Source organism: Psammomys obesus, unplaced genomic scaffold, assembly GCF_907164565.1.
Source record: "Psammomys obesus unplaced genomic scaffold, mPsaObe1.curated_primary_1811, whole genome shotgun sequence".
In the NCBI taxonomy this organism is placed as follows: Eukaryota; Metazoa; Chordata; class Mammalia; order Rodentia; family Muridae; genus Psammomys; species Psammomys obesus.
In genome coordinates, this window is record NW_026596406.1 from 1,006,869 (window position 1) to 1,026,867 (window position 19,999).

The 19,999-nt window shown below is 48.9% G+C and overlaps 1 protein-coding gene across 1 annotated transcript in view; it reads left to right on the plus strand.

Moving 5' to 3' along the window:
• The first annotated feature begins 7,269 nt into the window (after positions 1 to 7,269).
• Glipr2 (GLI pathogenesis related 2) overlaps positions 7,270 to 19,999 on the plus strand; it is a 20,770-nt gene continuing 8,040 nt past the window's right edge. Inside the window, exons 1-3 of the mRNA XM_055597666.1 lie at positions 7,270 to 7,698; positions 18,760 to 18,868; positions 19,210 to 19,313. Coding sequence (XP_055453641.1) covers positions 7,686 to 7,698; positions 18,760 to 18,868; positions 19,210 to 19,313 — 226 coding nt within the window. The 5' untranslated portion in view covers positions 7,270 to 7,685. The remainder of the gene's footprint in view (positions 7,699 to 18,759; positions 18,869 to 19,209; positions 19,314 to 19,999) is intronic.

Here is a 19,999-nt window from a genome sequence, read left to right on the forward strand (position 1 = left end):
GAAGGAAGGAAGGAAGGAAGGAAGGAAGGAAGGAAGGAAGGAAGGAAGGAAGGAAGGAAAGGCTCCAAGGCTGGGTGGTGGGAGTGGCTCATGCCTTTAATCCCAGCACAGAGGCAGATGGATCAGATGGATCAAGCCTGGTCTACAGATTGAGTTCCAGGACAGCCAAGACTACCAGAGAAACCCTGTTTCTAAAAAAGGAAGGAGGGGAAGAGGAGAGGGAGAGGGTGAGGGAAATTGGGAGAGGGAGAAGGAGATTGGGAGAGGGAGAAGGAAATTGGGAGGAGAGGGAGAGGGGGAGAGGAGGGAGGGAGGGGGAAAAGGAGGGAGAGGGAGAGGGAGGAGTGAGTCTCCAAATATCACCGTATCCATTCTACAGAAGAGGTAAAGGACATAATGAGATCCCAGCACCTAGGTCAGAGTTAGTGGCAGTAGATCCAAAGCTCTGTAAAGATAGATATTTATATTTTGGGGTTTCTTTTCTAATCGCCTCTCTAGCTCCCAAATAAGTGAGACAGAGAGACATATAAGATTTATTAATAAGCTTTAAGCCCTATAACTGGACAGATAGCCATTTATACTAATCCTCTATGCTAGTGTTGCTATTTCCCAGTCATGTGCTCTGAGTTACTTGCCATATAGGTCCTGCCTGAGCTATTTCCACTCCTTAGGTCCTTTCTTTACATCTTCTTTCTTCTCTTCCTTTTTCTCTCCTCACCTCGTGGTCCCTACCTGAGAACCCAAGACCAAGAATGGAAGCTCTGTCTACTCCTTTCTCACCCAACTATAGGCTGTCCAGCTTTCTTATTAATCAGAGATAACTGGGGAACAAAATTTACACAACACTGATGAATGTACATAATAAAGCCCTTGTCAGGACTGCAACCAGATCTCAGGGCCCAGAATTCAGCACTTGAATACACAGAGCACCAGACCAACCCCCAGCAAAGCTCCAGTCTTGTGACCATGAAACCACCGTCAACCCACCCTCAACCAACAGCCAGAGTCCAATCGTTATTAACTTGTAAATATCTGGCTTAATATTGCGTTTCAGTGTTCTAAGAGGATTTCTTTTTTTTTAGGATGATTTAAAACTTTCAGTTAAAAATGATGGCTGGAAGCCGGGTGTGGTGGTGCACATCTGTAAATCCTCCCTAGCACTCGGGAGGCAGAGGCAGGAGGATCTCTGTGATTTTGAGAACAGCCAAGGCTACAGAGAGAAACCTTGTTGGGGTGGGGGGATGATGGCTGGGGGCAGGGCAGCAATGGCTCAGTGGATAAAAGTGCTTTTTGTCAAGCTTGAAGTCCTTGGTGAAGTTGATGAAGTTGATGAAGTTCAGTCATGGAATCCCCGTCTAGGAGAAAACTAACTCCAGCAAGTCGTCCTCTGACCTTCAAACTTTAACATGAAGTGTGATGCATGCACCTCCCAACACACACACACACAAATTAATTTGTGTGGTTTTCTTTTTCTATCTTTTTTTTAAAAAAAAGATTTATTTGTTTTATTATGTAATGTTCTGCCTGCATGTACACCTGCATGCCAGAAGAGGGCACCAGATTTCATTATAGATGGTTGTGAGCCACCATGTGGTTGCTGGGAATTGAACTCAGAACCTCTGGAAGAGCAAGCAGTGCTCTTAACCTCTGAGCCATATCTCCAGCCCCATAAATTATTTGTTTTTAATTTTAATTGACAACCAGGAAGTAAGGCCTGAGTAGAGGAGCAGAGGTCACCTTCTTATTCCTGCTCCTGTCTGCTTCCTGTTTTATGCTCTTCATGACCTCCCCACCCAATAGATTGAAGGCTTTGAAATTGTGACTGTTGTGCCCAGATCAAAAAGACCCCAAAGACCACCAGGCAACTGACCACATATACAAGAACTAAGAGCCTTTATTTTGGGCTCAGGTTTGGTCTCCCCGCCCTCCAGCACAGTGGAAGAGGGAGGGAGCCTTGAGCAGCTGCAGCGCTGAGTCTTTATTTCGGTTTGAGCAAGGACTTTAACTTTGGCAGTTACACGACTGGTTGGAGTTTAGCAAAGCAAGCTTGTCATAATCTGGTTGGTGTCGATCTGGGGGGGGGGGGGCTTCATGGAGTGTCCAAGTAACAAGGTGTGCCCAGGTAACAACGAGTGCTAACAGAAAGTGCCCAGGTAACGATATCATTTTGACAAGCTTTCTAACTAACCTTTCATTTGATTGGTCAAGTGCTTGGGGGCTTTTCAAGGTGATTACTAGATTATACTATTATTATGCATTATCAATCCATTTCTTTTCTTCTTTAAAAAAATTGATTCATTATATATCCCGATTGAAGCCCCCCTCAATTCCTCTCAGTTGCACCCTCCCTCCCTCTTCCGCCCTATCAACAAAGCTAAAAATCCTGAGCCCAGGAGGTCCTGCAGAGACTGATGCACCAACTAAGGGCCGTGCATCAGATGTAGCTGATAGGCAGCTCCATCTCCATTTGGGTTCCTGGGTGACGGGTCAGGGGCTGCCTCTGACATGAACTCAATTGCCTGCTCTTTGACCATTTGCCCTGGTGATGCAGCCTTGCCAGGTCACAGAGGGAAAGGACCCAGGCAGTCCTGATGAGGCTTGATAAGCTATGGGCAGATGGCAGCGGAGGAGAGCTCCCCTTTTAGTGGTTACTAGACTATTGTTTCTGATTTTCAGGGAGGTTATTGAGTTATTGTATCTCGTTTCCATGGACTATAGCTTCATGTTCTGAGAAACAGAAACATGATCTAAGCAACTGTGGGGACATTACCAGGAAACAGAGACTCAGGCCTACAGTATCCTATAAAGCCTGTCATGGCAGCACAGCTGCTGCAGGGCAGCTGCTTGGACTCTTCATGACCAAAATAAATAGTTCTTCTGTGTAAACCATCTTCTCAGGGATTTTGGTCATAGAGATACATAACCATCTCTTTTACAGAAGAGGAAACTGAGTCAACTTACTTGTTCCCAGTTCACGCATTGGTTCCACAGAATTCTTGTTTGTTTTGATTGTTTTCCTTATTTTTATTTTAGAAATAGGGTTTTACTACGTAGCCCTGGTTGACCTGGAATTCATTTATGTAGACAAAGCTGTCCTTGAACTCACAGAGATCTGGCCTACCTCTGCCTCCCTTGTGCTGGGATTAAAGGCATGCGCCACCACTGTCCAGCTACAGTACAAATAATTTTGCAGTAGAACAAGTAGCAATCCTTTGGCCTTGGTATGAAATTTTTCTCTTCATACTTCAATACAACTCAATATACCTTTGCTATGGTCTGAGCATGGAATGTCCTCCATGGTCTCCTGCTGATGGCCCTGGTTGGAGAGGTTGTAGAACCTTGCTGAAGGAAGTGGGTCCTTGTGGATGTGTCTCACGGTTTTGTATTCTGGCCCACTTCCTGCCCACCCTGCCTCCTCACCCCACCACGGTTGTCTGCTGTGTGATCATCAACCTCCCACTCCTGTCGCCATGCCTTCCTAGCCGTAATGGACTGAGGAGTTTGTATCCCCTCAAACTTAGAATAAACCCTTTTTCCCTAAGGAGCTTCTTATCAAGGATTGTGTCATGGTAATAAAGAAGAGTTGAAAATATATCAAAACCAAGCTCTGTAAAGGTCAAATTTCTAAACTATAAAAGTAACAGTGGGATTTTTTGGGGGGTGTTGTGTTGTGTTGTTCTGTTTGTGTACAGTAATAGTCTTCTGAATTTAATAGGAGAGAAAAAAAGTTAAAAGTTACCTGAGCTAGGGAGAATTCAGCCCAGAGGTAGCTTGCCTAGCATGTGCAAGGCCCTAAATTCATCACCAGACTACAATAAACAAACAAGAAGGCTAGTGTGACTGTCCTAATATCAAACAGCAAACATTTCACAGGAAGAAGTATGAACAGAGGTAGAGATGGAGAGATCTCTGGGCTGAGGTCAATTTATCAAGATGATAAAAGTAAAAAATGTTTATATACTAATAGAAGGTTCAAAGTACTTGAAGCAAACTGATAGACTCTCAGTCTCCCACTTACGGTTTGAGATATGAGCTTCAGCTGTTCCTGCCGCCATGCTTTGGCGTTGCCAACATGGGCTCTAACCCTCTGGGACTGCAAATCCAATTAAATGTTTTCTATTATAAGTCACTCTGATCATGGTGTTACCACAGCAATAGAAAAGTAGCTAACTGAGATGCTGAAGCAGAGGTGCACTTGTCTGGAGTTGGGGAATATTTGTAACTTGTCAGATGACCTTGGAAGGGGCTGGGCCTGAGGTAATGGGGCTGGGCGGACAGAGACGGCGTAGTTAGACACGCCATCGCCTCTATTCAAACCTCACCTCATGTAGAGACACCAAGATGGGCTGGGGGTAGGGAGCAGCATAGACCCCTTCCTTCCTCCCAGTATGGCTCACCAACGCCATCTCCTGTTCTGTGCTGTGTGGGTTGGAATATTGTGCTCATCTTGGTCCAGGTGCTTTGGATGCTGTTTCCCCGGAGGAGAATCATCCTGCCTGCACAGTAGGAATGGGAGCCCCTCCCCAGGCACCTCTGGTGTCTGCCCCACACAAGCATGTGCTTGAGGAAGGCCACCTCAGCTGAAAAGTCCCCTTTCTGCTTGTCACAGAGAAGAGGTAGAGGAAGAGCAAAAAGGAGTGACTCCAGAGCTAAATAATCATGCTAAATAAAAAACAAAAACAAAAAACAAACAAAAACCAGAGAACCAAAAGGCTTCCTTTGCTTGCTATGTCATAATCAAAATGTAAGACGAAGTTTTTGAATAAGAGCCAGAAATGTCAAGCTTCAGAAGAAAATGGGAAATCTCATGTTTGCTTAGTGATGACGGGGTGTGGGACAAATCCAGGGCTTCCCTATGCTGAATATACTCTACTGTGCCACACCCCCAGGCCAGAAGTTCTTAAATGAGACAAAGCTGGCAAAAATTGATTGAATTGATTGAGAGCTGGAGTCAGAAAAATAAGGAGTTCAAGGCCATCCTCTGTTAATGGATAGGCTGAGGCCAGCCTGGGCTAGGTGACAAAACACAAATTAGGTTAATCTCCCTTCCAGGCATCTGACCTTTGTTAGAGCTTGTTTCTTGTCTCTGTCTGCTGGCTTAGGCACTACCTTCCTCACCAGCCACCAACTGCCCTTAGTAGAAATCAGCTTTGGCAAGGCCTAAGTCTCTTTGGCACACTGCCAACATGCTGATGGTAAAGCCAATTCCCAGAGCCTACAACCCACCAATCACAGACTCTACAGATGCCACAGAGGCAGGAATTGAGCCTTGCCAGGTCTCAGGCCCTCAGACCTCCTGAACAAGGTATTTGTGAGGCTGACAGCTGTTCTCTGCGTTCAGGAGATGACTCTGCTGTGTGCAGCTGCTTCCTTATGGCCTTGCAATTCTGGTTTCTGTGAAATAGCTTTCTAGAGATTCTAGCTGTGATAGGGATTCCTCCTGAGTCACTTGATTATTTCAAGGCAAATTTGTCAGCAAAATGGAGCAGAGAATTAAACAGAGGGAGTCAAAATTCTTACCCAGCACTTCAAGGCCCTTCAAGTCAGATGGACACCAGTGTCTACTCACATTTGGAAGATCTTGGAGACAGTAAGTAAATTTGCTGGACATGGGAGAGGAATAGTGAGGGCAATGTGTGGCTCTGTGCTGACCTGCTGGATACATCTATTTTTTGGGAGGGAGGAGGTTCGAGAAAGATTTTCTGTGTAGCCCTGGCTGCCCTGGACTCACTTTGTAGACCAAGCTGGCCTTGAACTCATGGAGATCTACCTGCCTCACATCTAAATGCTTGATACTACAGGTTCTGGCCCGGTGTGGTGGCACAGATCTGACCTGCAATTTGGGTTGTACAGCGAGATTCTGTCTAACAAACGAACAAAAGCCTAAAAACAAAATACATTTTAGTTCAAAGACTATGCACTGCTGGGGATGCCTGTAGTCACAGCATTTGGGACGTGGAAGTAGGAAGGTCAGAACTTTCAAGTCTTTCTCAGCTACATAGGGAGCACCAGACCAGCAGAGGCTACTGTAAGAGACAATAACATAGCTGGTGAGGTGGCTTGCCAGGTAAAGGCTCTCACTGCCAGAACTCACATGTGGAAGAAGAGATTCCCACAAGCTGTCCTCTGACTTCCACACACACCATGGCACTCAAACACCCAAACATAATATGCTACACACACACACACCCCACACAGAAAATACACAACAAAAAAAAAATTGAAAACAAGACTTCACTGTGTAGATGAGACTATTATTAAATTCACAGAGGTCTGCGGACTTCTGTTTCCCAAGTGCTGAGAATAAAGGCATGTGCCACTATGTCTGGCCCAAATAACTGTATTTTCAAAATATATATGGACACACATACCCACAGCGAGAGACTGAGAACGAGAACAAACTGTCCTTGTAATTTGTGAATCAGTTCATTTTGGTCCCCATTTATTTAAATAGTCTAAAAATGTTATGATGAGAAAATGTGTTTTTAATTGACCAGCTTGGACTCAGTTTAGACGGTGCCAAAGTGGGGGGGTGCGCCGCCGCCGCCGTGTAGAGGACAACCTTCAAGAGTCATTCTCTCTTTCCACTGGGTTGGTTTCAGGAATCCAACTCAGAGCTTCGAATTTGTCCGCACGTGAGCCAACTCCCCAGTCCTAACGGAAAAGCTTTAAAACACACCTTCCACAGGGCTTCCAGAGCCTCTGGCCCACCAGGGAGGAAGAGGTCCCTTGGCACAAGGCTGTGCCTTATCTTGGTGCTCTTCTCCGGGGCGAGGACCTGAACCTGTCTCTCCAATGCCAGGTGTGTACTGTCCTAAGATTAGTGACGCAAACCCGCTGCTGAGATCTGAAGAAACTGACAGAACCTGCAGTGTAGGCTCCGGTGGCTCAGGTCAGCGCAGCCCCTGCTGAGGGAACAGGTAGCAAACCCAGGAACAATGTCTGGGGAATCTGGTTTGACAGGAGCATGGGATAAGGTTAGAGAGGTGAGAATCCAAGTCTAGAGTGCGGAACTTGGGATAGACTCAAAGGCAGTTGGGGCCAAAGGTACAGAATCGTAACCCTAACCCAGGTAGTCAGGCTGTGGGCACCTCCCTAGGGCGCCTGGAGCTGGAGGGTCTGGGGGCGCGCGGCGGGAGGGTCCTAGGAAGCTGTGGTTGGAGCTCAGTATCACTGAGGAGGGGAAAGGAACACTCAAGAGCCAGGAGAGGGTGATGTCTTGGAAGACTGAGACTGGAGAGTACTGACCCTAGTGGCGCCGGAAGGAACGTACCTCGCCAGGCCAAGTGAGCCCAGCAGACTTTTGACGCTGCTGTCGTGCAGGACGCGCGGGGAACTACAAGGAAGGCACCGGCTTCTCAAAGTCTCGCGCGCGCGCGCGCACACACACACTTTCAACTCCGGGAGAGAGACACGCTCAGAACCAGCGTCCACACCCACATCTGGACCGCCCTAGCTAGCGGCGGAATCCCACCCGGCCAAATGAATTCTAAGGGTGCTCTCCCGCCCCCGCTACCCCTCCACTCCCGCGTGCCTCTGCCAGCAACTGCTGTTGCCTTATAAGGCGGGGCCGGGCGGCGCCAGGGGAGTGGCCGCGGCCGCCCCAGCCCCTCCGGCTCCGGCCAGCTGCTGGGACCCGCTACCCAGCGCAGCGCAGCCGAGCGGAGGAGCGCACACAGCAGGCCATGGGCAAGTCAGGTGAGCCACTCTTACGTCCCGCCGCTGTGCTTGGACGACTCCAGGACCCTCGCAGTCACCCTGCCCGTCCTGGGGCCCGGACCCCTGGGAGCCCCTCGAAGCCCCTTACCATCCTCTCTGCAATGCGGGATCCCGGGGGGGGGGGGGTGAGATGGTGAGCGCGCGGAGCAGAGCGCCCAGAGGCGCAGCTGGGGCTGTTCCTGGTTCAACTTTAGCGGTAAGAACACCAGGAAAGAGAAAGGAAAGGAGGGGGAAAGCAATGGAGGGTCCCTCTGGCTGCGAGCCAGAGATTGCGTCAGGGAGGGTTTCCAAGCGCTGATGGGGATAGTTGTTTGAGTCTGTCGAGGCGTGGCTATGCTTTGTTTCCGAGGAGGACAAAGTTACAACTGGAAAAAGTCACCCAACTGTGACAGCATCTCAGGCTGCAAAACAGCTAGTCCGGTTCCACCCAAGCGGCTATGAAAATCCTTTTTCGTTCCCTTCTGGATCATCTCCTGAGTCCCCTCTGTGCCGGGTTGGGTGCTGTACAGACCTTCTCCGTCTGTGATCTTTGCCTTGCTGCCTCTCGTCCTCACCACTGTGGCTGTAAGGTTTAAGTTTCTGAAAAGCAGTTTTCCTGTCGCCCCTGGCTTGCCCTCTGGCCACTGGCACCATGCCCTTTGCCACACAGCTGTGCTGGCTGGCAGGCACTTGGGTCGTTTCCCCACTCCCATCATCCAGCCTGAAACCCTCCCCGTCTGTACTCAGCTCCTGTGAAGGGGATCCCCTCCCCAGTCTCTCCTTGCTCCTTCAGAGGGCCAGCCCACACCCTGTATCGTTTCTAGTCACTTTCCTGCGTAGACAAGGCACAGGTGTTGGGCAACAGATCGTCACCCACAGACGTCTCTCTCCCGGGTACCAGGGCTTTCTGTTTATCGGCTCATTCCTGCCTCAGCAGAGACTCTATAGCAGCGCTTCACAAACCTCCCTAATGCTGCGGCCCTTTAAAACAGTTCCTCATATTCTGGCAACCCTAGCTACAAAAGTACTTTATAATTTCACTACTGTAATGAATCATACTATAAATATCTGTGTGCAAGGTGCGACTCCCCTTGTGGGGGACGTGATCTGCAGGTTGAACACTACTCAGTGGAGTCAATGGACTGTCAGCTTCAGATGAGGAAGGTTGAGCCCCTTCTTGGATCTGTCCTCCAAGAGGTGCATGAGAAGTGGCCTTGCCCAGCCTGGTCCTAACCTGCTCTTCCTCCAGCTTTAGTGGCAGGCCTGACTTTCAAAGCTGGGCCTACTAATCATTTGCTATGTGATAGTAAGGTTTCCCCCCTTCCTCCGTGCCTAGTTTGCCCATCTGTACAAAAAGGGTGGCCCATATGAGCCTTTGCAGTGGAAAGAAAGAAAATGTCATGTAACCAAAAGAATGAGATGAGAGGTGGCGATGGGACCTGAGAAAGCTGACTGAGATCTCTACTAGAAAAATTAACTCCCTCCTCTCTAGACTCATGAGGCAGTCCAGGGAGTCTCTAAAGCTACATTCCATTTTATTAGTATTTATTGTTACTCTTATTAAGATGGGGTCTCACTTGTGTACCTCTGTCTAGCCTGAAACTAGTCTGTGTAGACCCAAGTGGTCTCAAACTCACAAACTCCACCTGCCTCTGCTTCTCTGATGCTGGAATTAAAGGCGTGCCCCCCTCCCCCGCCCTAAAGATACATATTGATTGATCCAGCTCCTGCACACCTGCTGTCGCCGTCCTACCTTCTCCTCCCCATCTCTCCGTGTCCCCTCCCTCCCACCATCTGTTCTCTCCTCTAAGCTGTGGACCTGGTGCACTGGAGGACAGCCCAATCTTTAGGAATGAATAAATGAATCTGGTTGGGGAAGAGACTCAGGAAGAGATGGGAAATGATCCAAGCCCCAAGTTCTACAAGTGAAGGAAGGTGGGGGAATACAGGAGAGAGGCTCGTCTGTGAGGGGCTCCTTAAAGGAGTCTCAAGAACATGATCAGATCTAGAAGGCTGTCCTGCAGGGTGTGGGGTGCCACTGAACATGGAGAGGAGAGAGGGTATAAGAGAGATGCTAGAGCTAGGAAGCGAGAGACTGCCTCCCTACAAACAATGGTGTGAGTTCTTACGGCCAGGCTCCTTAAACTGCTTACTTGTGAAAGAAGTAGTTTCACCCAACAAATTGTTATGCAACTCCAGGTACATGGGCATATAAAACAAGTGTGCAAATCAAATATTTACTGGTAATAATTCATACAGAAATCCATTTTACTATTGTGTGTGTCGTGTGTGTGTGTGTGTGTGTGTGTGAAGGCTGGAAGCAGACAGTGGGTGTCTTCCTGGTTGCTGCCGTCCTTACCTTTTGAGACCTGGTCTCCTACTGAATCGGGGCTGGCTGACTCAGCAGGACTTGCTGGCATTGAACCCCAGGACCCTCCTCTGGGATTACAGGCATGGATGCTGTGCCCAGCTTTATGTTTTGTTGTCTTATTTTGTTTTTAAACAGAGAGGTTGGGGATCTGAACTTAGATCATCATGCTTGCATGACAAGAATTGACTAAAAGCCATTTCCCCTGCTCTAAGAAACTTATTTTGAAACAGTTCTTGAAACACAAACATTTGAGACAGGCTTTCACTGGGTAGCCTTGGCTGTGTAGACTAGGCTGGGCTCAACAAATTCAGTGAGATCCATCCACCTCAGCATCCTGAGTACTGGGATTAAAGGCATGTGCTATTACACCCAGTTTGTTGGAATTTCTGTCCTAATCAGGCCAAAATTCATTCATTGATTTGTTTATGGTGCTGGGGATTGAATTTGCCAAGCAAGCACTCTACCACTGACCCACATCCCTAGACCTTCAGTGACTTTTTATTGCTCTCAAGTGAGTAACTGAACAGGAACTTTTTAAAATCAAGTACTTTAGGGCCGACAAGATGGGTCACTAGTGAAGGTGCTTGCCACCACGCCCAAAAACTTGGAATTGTTCTCTGGAACCACAGTTGTCCTTTGACCTCTGAACACAGACCGTCGTGTGCACACACGCCCTGAAAAAGTCTAAAGAAAAAGATTAAGCTTTTTAACAAGATGCAATCCAGAGCTATACTAGTTTGACTGAGAAATGACAGTAGAAAAAACACTGTTTTCAATAATTAAGCCGTTGTGGTTCTATAAGAGCAGAACATTGTATATGTGCCATGAAAACACTGAAATCCATGACAAAGGCACTGAGCTACTTCAGGAAGTGCCTGGTGTGTTGGTGTGTGTAGGGCACAGCCCTCATCTGAGGACTTCAGAACCAAGGCTGCAGAGAAACTGGCCACACATGGCTGAGCACTATCAGAAATACCTTAGACATGAGTCTTTGAGACAGGGTTTGCTGTTGGCATACTTTTTAAAAACTCCCATTTACATTTCTTATATCTCTTTCTCTCTACTCCACCCCAATCCTTCCCACCATCCTAACACAGGTAGGAGAAAGAGTTAGTGGGAGGGGGGAGCAGCTCTTAGCTACTTCCTGCTGGTTAGGGTCATCAGGTTTCTTGGAGCCAGTCCAATCCTCCCTTCAGGAGAACTCCAACTTCTTGTCTCAGCAACAACCAGGAGCAGCAAGAGGGAAGCAGGAGCAGCCTTGTTCTTTCTACCTTCCACTCTCTGGCATTTATTCTCTCACCAGAGTGCTCAGATTTAAACTATCTGCAGCTGGCAAAGAGCTCCTCTCAGAACCCACATGAGGCAAAGAGTCTGCTGCTGTGGACCATCTGAGTCAGCCCCACATCCCTACCTGGGACCAAAACAAAACCATATTTATATCCACAACACCCGGCAGATTCATTCTTTCTTATGTTTGCTTTTGAATCAACTTTTGGTGTGTGCATTCAAAAATCATTTATTGTTGCCAAAATTTTCCCCACCTCCACTTTCAGTTATGTTCCCACCCAGGGTATTACCCACAGTTTAGAAAGCTGTGATTTAGGGCAAGAATGGGAGCCAGCGAGAAGGATCAATGATGGGTTTGCAGAGGACAATCTTGGGTAGACTTGGTAGCAACTTGCAAGGAATAAAAGGGAAGATCATAGGCACGAGGCCGCCTGCAGAACGGTGCTGATACAGGCTGCAGAGGAGAACAGAGGGAGCTGGTGGCAGGAAGCCAGTTTGAGTCAGGAGAGCAGGTGTCATACTCTTCCACATCCACTTGCTAGTACTCTGGTCCAGGCCTCTATCCATCAAACCTACACATGTCTGCCTCTTCCACATTCCCAAAAGAGAAAGGGACTTTTCTGGATGGCTCAGACACAGTGAACCTTCTGTACAAACCCAAGCCTGAAAATCCAGGCCACCAATGGAGGCTTCAGAGAGGTGGCTCTCAGAGAGAGAGATACACATTTAAATAGGAGGTCTGTGTGGCTTTCAAAAGACCACTAAAGAAATCAGTCTCTTTCTGTCTGGGCCTCAGCTTGTCCTCAGAACAGATGTCAGTCTCTTTTAGCATGCTAACCTCAGATACACTTTTGGAGCTTCATGGTGACTGTGAGTGATTCCATGAAGCCACCATACATACAGCTGCTGAGGCTCAAAGCCAGGGAGCCTGAGACAGTGCTGGAAGATCTCAAGGTCCTGCCAGCAACCCTGGTGTCCCTGCTGGGCCTCAGTGTGCAACAGATGTCCTGGAACTTGACTAATAGTGATTTCCAATCATTTAGCCTCCTATCGTATGCGAGGCAGTGGAGTGAGGTATTTTTTTAAACAGCACCAAAACTGTTACCGTCAATTCATTATATACTGTCTGGACCAACAAGTGAACACACTAGGATTAGAATTTAACTCTGAACCAGGCATCGTGGCTCATGCCTGTAATCCCAGCACTGAGCGTGGTGTAGTGTGTGTGTTCTGTGCGTGCAGAACCTAGCTCTTGGACTTCTGAACTGTATGCTTTCATAGCATTCTGACCACAGCCTCACCCAAGTCCCCATCCCAACTGGACTCTGGCTGGTGGGGACCTCCCCTCCCCCCACACTTCAAATGTCTCTAAGAATTTTGGTGTCCCAGACACAGGATTCCTCCTAGTAGAGGATGTTAGAACAGAAGGCCAGGAATTTTCTACCAGGTGGCCCCCTGGGACCTCTGTAGGGAGGCCACATGAGCTGGGGCAAATCCAGCAGCTCCAGTTCATCCCTTTGTTTGTTTGTTTGTTTGTTTGTTTTTGCCAGACTCATTTGAATGGTTCCCCTGCTTCCAGGGGCATCTTGAAACTGCTGCTGACATCTTCTAAGCACAGAGGGGAGCCTGGAGCCCAGGGGGAAGAGGTTTGTCTCTAGGATAGTGGGTTGAAGGACAGGATCTAGTCCTAGGACTGTTTCTGTTCCTGGTGTGAATAACTTACTCATTTGCTCATTCATTCACTTGGCAAATTTCCAGGCTTGGAAAAACTCAACACCACCTTAAAAAATTGTTTTCCCTTCAATTATCTACTTCCTACTTTTCATAAAGATACAAAACCAGTTTTTTCTCAAAGGCTGGAGCAATTTGCCTTCCAGCCTCTTGTCACGAGGATGGAGGGACCTGTTCTCATCTTTTGTGGGGAGTGTGGAAAGGACAGTGAGGACAATGAGGCCTCGGAGAGAAAGGTGCTGAGGGGAGATCTGTCTGCGAAAAGCAGGGGTATTGGAGCTAAGGACAGACCTCAGAATTCCTTCACTTTCCTCGGGCCCCTAAAAGATCTTAAAGGACATGGAGTAGCCCCACCTAGAACATCCAGCCTTGCACTCCCTGCCAACCAGCTGTCCTGCCATCCACTCTGCCCTCGCAGCCTCCTCAGTCTCCGGCAGCCATGTTAGCTGAGGCCTCTCAGGCCAGCCCAGCTCTGAGGAGGCTCTTTAGAAATACACTCCCCCCGACCCCTCTTCTTCCCTCCTGGGATCCTTTCAGCTGTGTCCTGCTCCCCTCCCCCACGGAAGTGGAGTGTCACCTAGATGACATCTCTGCCACTCTATCTGGTAACCCGGGGGCTATGAGTAACCTCCAGAATGGGGCCTTGCTTCAGGTCTAGATCCCCTCTGATGGTACTCGTGGGCCAGCCAGGGAAATCTGGGCAGGTGCCTTCCCTTGCAAAGCACATTCTTTCTAGTCTAGTGATGTAGGTAGGTAGGGTGAGGATGCTCCAAGAGGTGGTGAGAGGGGCAGTGGGAGAAGAGCAGGAGAAAGCATGAGCCCAGGCTAGATGGCTTTGCTTGTCGTTCCTTCTCTGTGGATCCCTGTTCTTCAGCCCACTGTGGGACAGCTGAGGGCCGTCCCTGCCTGTCTGTGGGCGGGCGGCTTTCCTTTGACTTTATCTGTGTTCTTGGGTTTTTGTATAGAAGTAGGGTGTGCCTCTGGCTGGGTGTGGTCACCATTGATAACTTGCCTCCTTGGGCTCTTACCCTGCTCAGAGTGGGAGGGACTCCTAAGATAGCCATCAGTGGCTGGAGGGCCTCCTGGCTTCCAACTAAGACAGCTCTCCTCTCCCAGAACCTCTTGACTCCTTGCAGTGGCCCTAGCTGAGGGAGTCTCTTTCTGCCGGGGACTGTGCCTGGCATCAGCTTCTGGCACTGATCTAGTATTAGTTCAAGAACTTTCACTTTTGTCCCTTGGAACTTCCCCCATTTTGAGAGAACAGTGACCTAGTTTTTGGAAGCCTTATATGCGTCTCTGCTCAAGAGCCTGCACGGCCTACAAAACAGTGGGATTCAGTTCAGGCTGACCCCCACCCCCAAGCTACTTTAAATTGGTTCCCCTTCTCCTGGGACCTTTTCACCCCGCCCTTTCTGCATCCTTGACCTTCTCCTCCTGCCTCCTGATCCCGGAGCACCTTTTCCAGCTTTCATGGCATTGTCCATTGTCCATGTCTCAAGTGTCTCCCTGGTGTCCCAGACCTCCCCTGGCCTGAGACATGGGGCCTTAAGCTCAGGCTATGCTATCACTCACTCACAGTGCCTTCCTCAGTGTGATCACACGCCCTTGTTTTATTACCCTATTTACTAAAAGGTGGGAAACTCCTGGAGGTCACAGGTCAGTTCTCCCCCAGCCACACCTGAGGGAACCTTACAAGGGATAGGGACTAACTTGCCTGCATGCCCCAGGGACAGATAGTTTGCCACTTTCTGGTGGGGGGGGACGCCCCCTCCAATCTTCAGAACGCTTTTGTAACACTCCTGGCAGAAGCACATATTTTCTAAAGAGAGATACAGACTTTAGATATCAAACTATTAGGACAGTGGACCCAAGGAATCGGAATGTCCAGGAAAAGGCTGCAACCCCAGTGCCAGCCAGCAGCAGGGACTTGCTTTCCAGGAAGAGACTTCATAGAGTGGAGACAACTTGAAAAAGCTTGACAGTGGCTCGAACCTTGAGCAAAACCACTTCCTTATATACACTTTGACCCCAATGTGACCACATTGCCACCTTTCTCTGCTTTCCACCATTACTTACCTTAGAGTAGTGAGGACAGGGATGGGCGTCTTGGAGTTCTGCAGATCGGTGGACCCTCATACCTCGGGGCTGCCAGAGCTCTGGCTTGTTCCCTTAAAGCTCCAGTAGCATTTTTCAGTGGGAGAAAGGACCTTCATAGTCCTGCCTGGCGTCTGTCATCTCCCCTTTCTACCTGCTGACTCCAGCTTTGTACTGTAGGACCCCAGAATTGACCAGAGCACCGACCCCACCCCAGGATAAAGAGCCAGCATGTACTTACTCCAACAGGGCCCCCGCCTCCTGCAAACATACCTCACACTCTGCCCCTGCCTCTTGTGCAAAGCAGGGTGGGGCACCCAGAGCCTAGGGGCCTGTGGTTCTGATGACCATACCGTCTTGAGTGCACCTTAGCTCACTGTGAGAAAGCTGACATGTGACTTGTGTCAGGAGCCCCTGTGCCTGTTCTCCCCACCCTCAGTGTCTCTGAAAGACTGTGATTTGATGTCCTCGGGTCCACATGAGCATGCCAAACCTGAAGTCCACCCTCACATGCTCCATGTGTCAGGTGGGTCACACTGCTGTGAGTTAGCCACAGCATCTTTTTACTTTGCAAACTCTATACTTATTAAACACCACCTGTTTTCTCCTACCTCGGGAGACCTGAAACCTGTCTTTCGAGTCATAAGGGTGTGGACTTTTCCTGGCCACCTGAGGATTTCTAGTTGTAGTCCACCCTTAGCATTGTTAGCACATTTACCCCTGCTCAAATCTCCATCTGTTACCCCAACCCTTACAAATGGGTTCAGAGTCCTTCCAACCCTGCCCCACCCCACCCTATCCTGAGACTGGGTCTCCTATGCAGCCTTGTGGGACCCTGCAGCCCCCAAGGGCAGACTACTTCCTCTGTAATTTGTCAGAAAGTCCCAGGACACTGTGGTGACCAACGATGACCTGCATTTCTTCCCTCCTGCCTACAGCTAGCCCTGAGCACTTCCCTCAGGACTGTGATTATACTCATTCTACTGCCACCAAAAGACAGGCTCCTGGCAGCTGGGACCGGTCTGGTGCTCACTCGCCTCCTTAGCACTGAGTTTACAGAGGGAGCTGATTCTAAGTTTCTCGAGGCTGTTGTTTATGGCGTGTGGTCTTAATCCTGGCCGCTCGCTCCAGGCTCCTCTTCCATCATTACTAGTATCTGCTTACATGACCATCACTATTCTCTGTGTGAGCTTTTGAGGTCAGGATTTGGCTGATTTATGTCAGCATCATGTGAGACAGTGCTCAGGGGGTAGGTTAGAGTTGCACTGAATTGATGGCCAGTACTTGGGTGGGTCGATATGACTGAGGAGTTGGATGGGTCCGTGCTGGGTGGGTAAGTGGTAGAAATGGAGGAACGTATAATGCATGATGTTAGATGGAGAGCAGGTGGGCGCTTGCTGAACAGTGGTTGCTCAGATGGACTGGTGGATGGTTTGGGATAAGCATTGGATCAATGAAAGAAGCTAGAAGGATATATGGCTCTTTCAGAGCTTCCTGAAGCTTTTTTAAAAATTTATTTATTTGTTTGTTTTTCAAGGCAGAGTTTCTTTGTGTAGCCTTGGCTGTCCTGAACTTGCTCTGTAGACCAGGCTGGCCTTGAACTCACAGCTATCTGCCTGCCTTTGCTTCCCTGAGTGCTAGGATCAAAGTCGTGTACCACCACACCTGGCTGCCCTCTCGATCTTGTCTTTGCTGAGTTCATAACTCAGTCAGGCATGGGCTCGTCCCTTGCCACAGTCCCCCACACACAGCTGATTACATACAACATCTCAACATCCTTTTCTCTTCTCCCCTCTTACTCCATCTGTCAGTGCGGCTGTCATTGGTCCTCTTTCTTTGTTTCCCCTTTTATATTAATTCAATTTACATCTCGGTCATAGGCCCCTCCTTCCTCTCTTTGCATTTCACCCTCCCCTATTCCTCACCTACCCAGACACCCCAGCTCATCTTCCTCCCCTGTGGCCTGGTAGGGCAATCCCATCAGGGGAAAGTGATCAAAAAACAGGCAACATAGTTCATGTCAGAGATATCCCCCACTCCCCTAACTAGTGAGTCCACATGAAGCCTAAGTTGCCCATTGGCTACTTACATATAGAGGACGTAGGTCCAGACCATGCATTGTCCTTGGTTGGTATTTCAGACTCCATAGGCCCCTCTGGGCCATGGTTGATGGGCTCTGATGGTCTTCTTGTGGAGCTTTTGTCACCTCCAGTTCCATTTATCCTAACCCCCTCTTTTCCCACTCCTCCATAAGACTTCCTGTGCTCTCTACCCAAAGTTTGGCTATAAGTCTTAGCATCTGCTTTGATCCCTTGCTGGATGGAGTCTTACAGGGGACATCTGTGGAAGACTCCTGTCCTGTTCCTCTCTTCAGCTGCTTCCAGTGTCTATTCTATTTGCCCTTGTGAATGAGCATTAAGATCCTCCCTAGGTTCCTCCTTGTTACTTAGCTTCTTTAGGTCCGTGGATTTCAGCATGGTTATGCTATCTTTCACCCATCAGAATGTCTAAGATCAAAAACTCAAGTGACAGCACATGCTGGTGAGGATGTTGAGAAAGAGGAATCCTCCTCCATTGCTGGTGGAGGGCAAACTTGTATAACCACTTTGGAAATCAATCTGGTGCTTTCTCAGAAAATTGGGAATAGCTTTACCTCAAGACCCAGCTATACCACTCCTGGGCAATTACCCAAAAGATGCCCCACCATTCAATAAGGACATTTGCTCAACTATGCTCATAGCAGCTTTATTCATAATAGCCAGAATCTGGAAACAACCTAGATGTCCTCAACTGAAGAATGGATACAGAGAGTGTGATATGTTTACACAATGGAATACTATTCTGCTTTTAAAAACAAAGAAATCGTGAAATTTGCAGGCAAATGGATAGAACTAGAAATGATCATCCTGAGTGAGGTAACCCAGATCCAGAAAGACATGCATGGTATATACTCACTTATAAGCGGATGTTAGCCATATATGACTGGTCCTTTTTATTTATCTGGCTCTATCTGATTCTCTCTGTCGCTCTGTCTCTGTCTCTCTGCCTCTCACCCTCTCCTTTTTCCTCTCTCCTTTGTATGTGTGAGAGTCTCCCTCCTTTCTCTATCCACCCTGCCTCTTGTATTTACTAGTGCAATATGGTACCATCTACTCTAGCTTAGCTATTTCTCCCTGAGCTCCCAACTCCAGCTCTTCCCAGACTCTATTGGTCTAGTCTGTCTGGGGTGTCCAGTCACCTTCAGACATTTTCTTTTAGCAATGTCCCTTCCTCAGCACCCCTCAGCAGCCAGCAGTATCTTTTAGAAACACAATCCAAACCAGTGAATTCCCCTGCTTCTGCCTCAGATAAAGATTCAAATCTCCAAGACAGCCCAGAAGATCCTACACAATCCACAGAGTTCTGATCTGCAGAGACAGGGTGTGGGGGTTGATGGTAGGGAAGGAGGTAGGATGGGCCTTGGGGTGGAGCAGAGCCTTGTGACCAGGAAGAAGAGGAAGAGGCCTGGAGCGTGCCGGTATGTTTTTGGTGGGTCTCCCCTCTGTACTGAGCTCTTGTCTATTCTTCTATCATTCCAGCTTCCAAACAGTTTAATAACGAGGTCCTGAAGGCCCACAACGAGTACCGGGCTCAGCACGGTGTCCCCCCACTGAAGCTTTGCAAAAAGCTCAACCAGGAAGCTCAGCAGTGAGTTCCCAGCAGCCATCAGGCTCTGGTCCTTCGTGGAGCTGCTTCTGCAGTCATGGAGGGCCCCTGGGTGGTTGAAGGGATGTGGTTGGGGTCCAGATATACCCAGGCTTAGGGACTTCTCTGCTGCTGGCCCAGGTGGGTCCCTTTGCTCCTAAGAGTCATCTGAAAATGGGATTGTTGGGAGGGCCAAGCTATACAGGAACGATGTTTTCGTCGTCCCTCTGGTGAGCCCAGATAGGGAAGGAGGGTCAGCCATACAAAGCTCAGATGTCGAGTCGGAATTGGGGAGGAGGGTTGTCCCTGGGGTTGGGCCTGCTCAGAGGAGATACCTTATGCAGGTATTCAGAGGCCCTGGCCAGCACAAGAATTCTCAAGCACAGCCCGGAGTCCAGTCGTGGCCAGTGTGGGGAGAACCTGGCGTGGGCATCCTACGATCAGACAGGTAGGACACCCTCAGCTACTCCCCTCTGCTACTCGGGACCTATGATGAGGCCTCTGCAGACTCCCCCTGACACCATGCTCTTCATGGTTCAGTGATGCCGTAACCACAGGTCCAGGAAGGGAGAGGAAACCCCTGAATTCTCTGCATTTGCTTCTGGCTGACCTCAGTGGCTGGCCCAGAGCCAAGAGGCTGAGAGCCCAGAACAGAGATGAGTCAGGCTAGACAGCCCTGGCGCAGAGGCCCAGGTCAGAGGCGTGGGCGCTGGAGACATTAGCATCTGCACGTTTCCGCCTGGTTCTGTGGCCGCTGGAGCATCTTGTGCTTTATACTGTAGGTGTATTGCTTTTATAATCAGAAAGAAAAAAAAAAAAGAATTGAACACTTTTCTTTTCTTTAAAATAAAAGATTTTTCCACCCAAGGCCTGGGAGGGAATGACCCACCCCACTGAGTTAACATTCTTGAGTCTTGGCTCCTTCAAGCCTGAGGTAGCTCTTTAGGAAAATAGTGAGGGATGTCATGATCCCTGGAGCTTTCTCCAAATGCCAGAAGAAATGACTCCTTTCCTCTCCAGCCTTGCATTCCCCAGAACTCCCACAGGGATTCCCTATACTGCCTGCTTTTCCTAGCATGCTAACACACACACACACACACACACACACACACACACACACACACACACACACAC